General features: G+C 37.7%; 1 protein-coding gene across 1 annotated transcript in view; it reads left to right on the forward strand.

The window, feature by feature from the left end:
- The window catches only part of calcrla (calcitonin receptor-like a), a 92,653-nt gene that overhangs the window by 82,313 nt on the left and 9,291 nt on the right, over window positions 1–1,049 (forward strand). Inside the window, exon 9 of the mRNA XM_032513782.1 lies at window positions 851–911. Coding sequence (XP_032369673.1) covers window positions 851–911 — 61 coding nt within the window. The remainder of the gene's footprint in view (window positions 1–850; window positions 912–1,049) is intronic.

A 1,049-nucleotide genomic window follows, 5' to 3' on the forward strand; every position in this document is an offset into this window, starting at 1 on the left:
CATGTCTGTCAATTTGACACATTTGGCAGCGTCTGCATGAAGAGATTTCTTTGCGTTTCTTCTCCATGATCTCTATGACTGTTCTAGCCTGGCAGAAGTACGCTGAAACTGCATACAGGCAGAAATCCCAAAGAGGGTTCTGTTTGAAGATATGATTGTGCCAGTCCAGTGTCAATTACGACAATAACCAATGGGCTGCTGAGCTACGGGCCGCTTCTGTTAGAAAAATAAAAAAAATCCTAGCCTATGGGATATTTTTAACTAAAGTGTTTTGAGCCTGCCCAGTGTCAATTTAAAAAACAATGGTCCCGCGATCTAGCCCTACAACTTCAATGGGCTGTTTCAAGGGACGAAAAAAAAAAATGTATATATAAGAATAATTAGTGTCAGCAGTTGGCCCAAAAAGCCCTTAAAAACTGTTAAATCCCAATTGTGCTTCAAAGAAATTATGACTGCAAGACTTTATAGGATACACTGCATGTGTAGTTAAAGGGAAACTTAGACGATGTTCAACAAGCTTTGCATTAGGGCTGCAAAATTAATCGCAATTTAATTGAAATACAAATATCCAAATCGCAGCGGGGGGCACAAAATTTGTCAATGACAAAATATGTGTCAAATCATTTTGAATGAAGAATTGTGTTGCTGCAGAGATGACCCTGCCTACAAACTGATCCTACAGACTAAAGAAAAAAATATCTTTGTTTGGGAAAGATCTTTGCATAATCACACTATAAATCAGAGGATTTCAACGTTTTTTAAGCCAACGACCCCTTAACTGAGAGAGAAAAGACCCTCTTTCTTGCAGTAAAACACTACTTTAATTTAATTTACTTTTTTCCTCTTGCAGGCTTTCCTCTCATTCCTGCCTCCATACATGCCGCTGCTCGGAGTTACTACTACAACGACAAGTAAGCATTCAAGTACATGATATTCAGTCATAGTTTTAATTTTAGTCTTATGGTGTTTTTTTGCTGTTTGTTGATTTTGTTATATTCTGGGAACTGTTTTCAACTCCTTGCTACTGTAGCACTTTGAGATTTCATTTG

The sequence above is a fragment of the Etheostoma spectabile genome, chromosome 4, assembly GCF_008692095.1.
Source record: "Etheostoma spectabile isolate EspeVRDwgs_2016 chromosome 4, UIUC_Espe_1.0, whole genome shotgun sequence".
Taxonomy (NCBI): domain Eukaryota; kingdom Metazoa; phylum Chordata; class Actinopteri; order Perciformes; family Percidae; genus Etheostoma; species Etheostoma spectabile.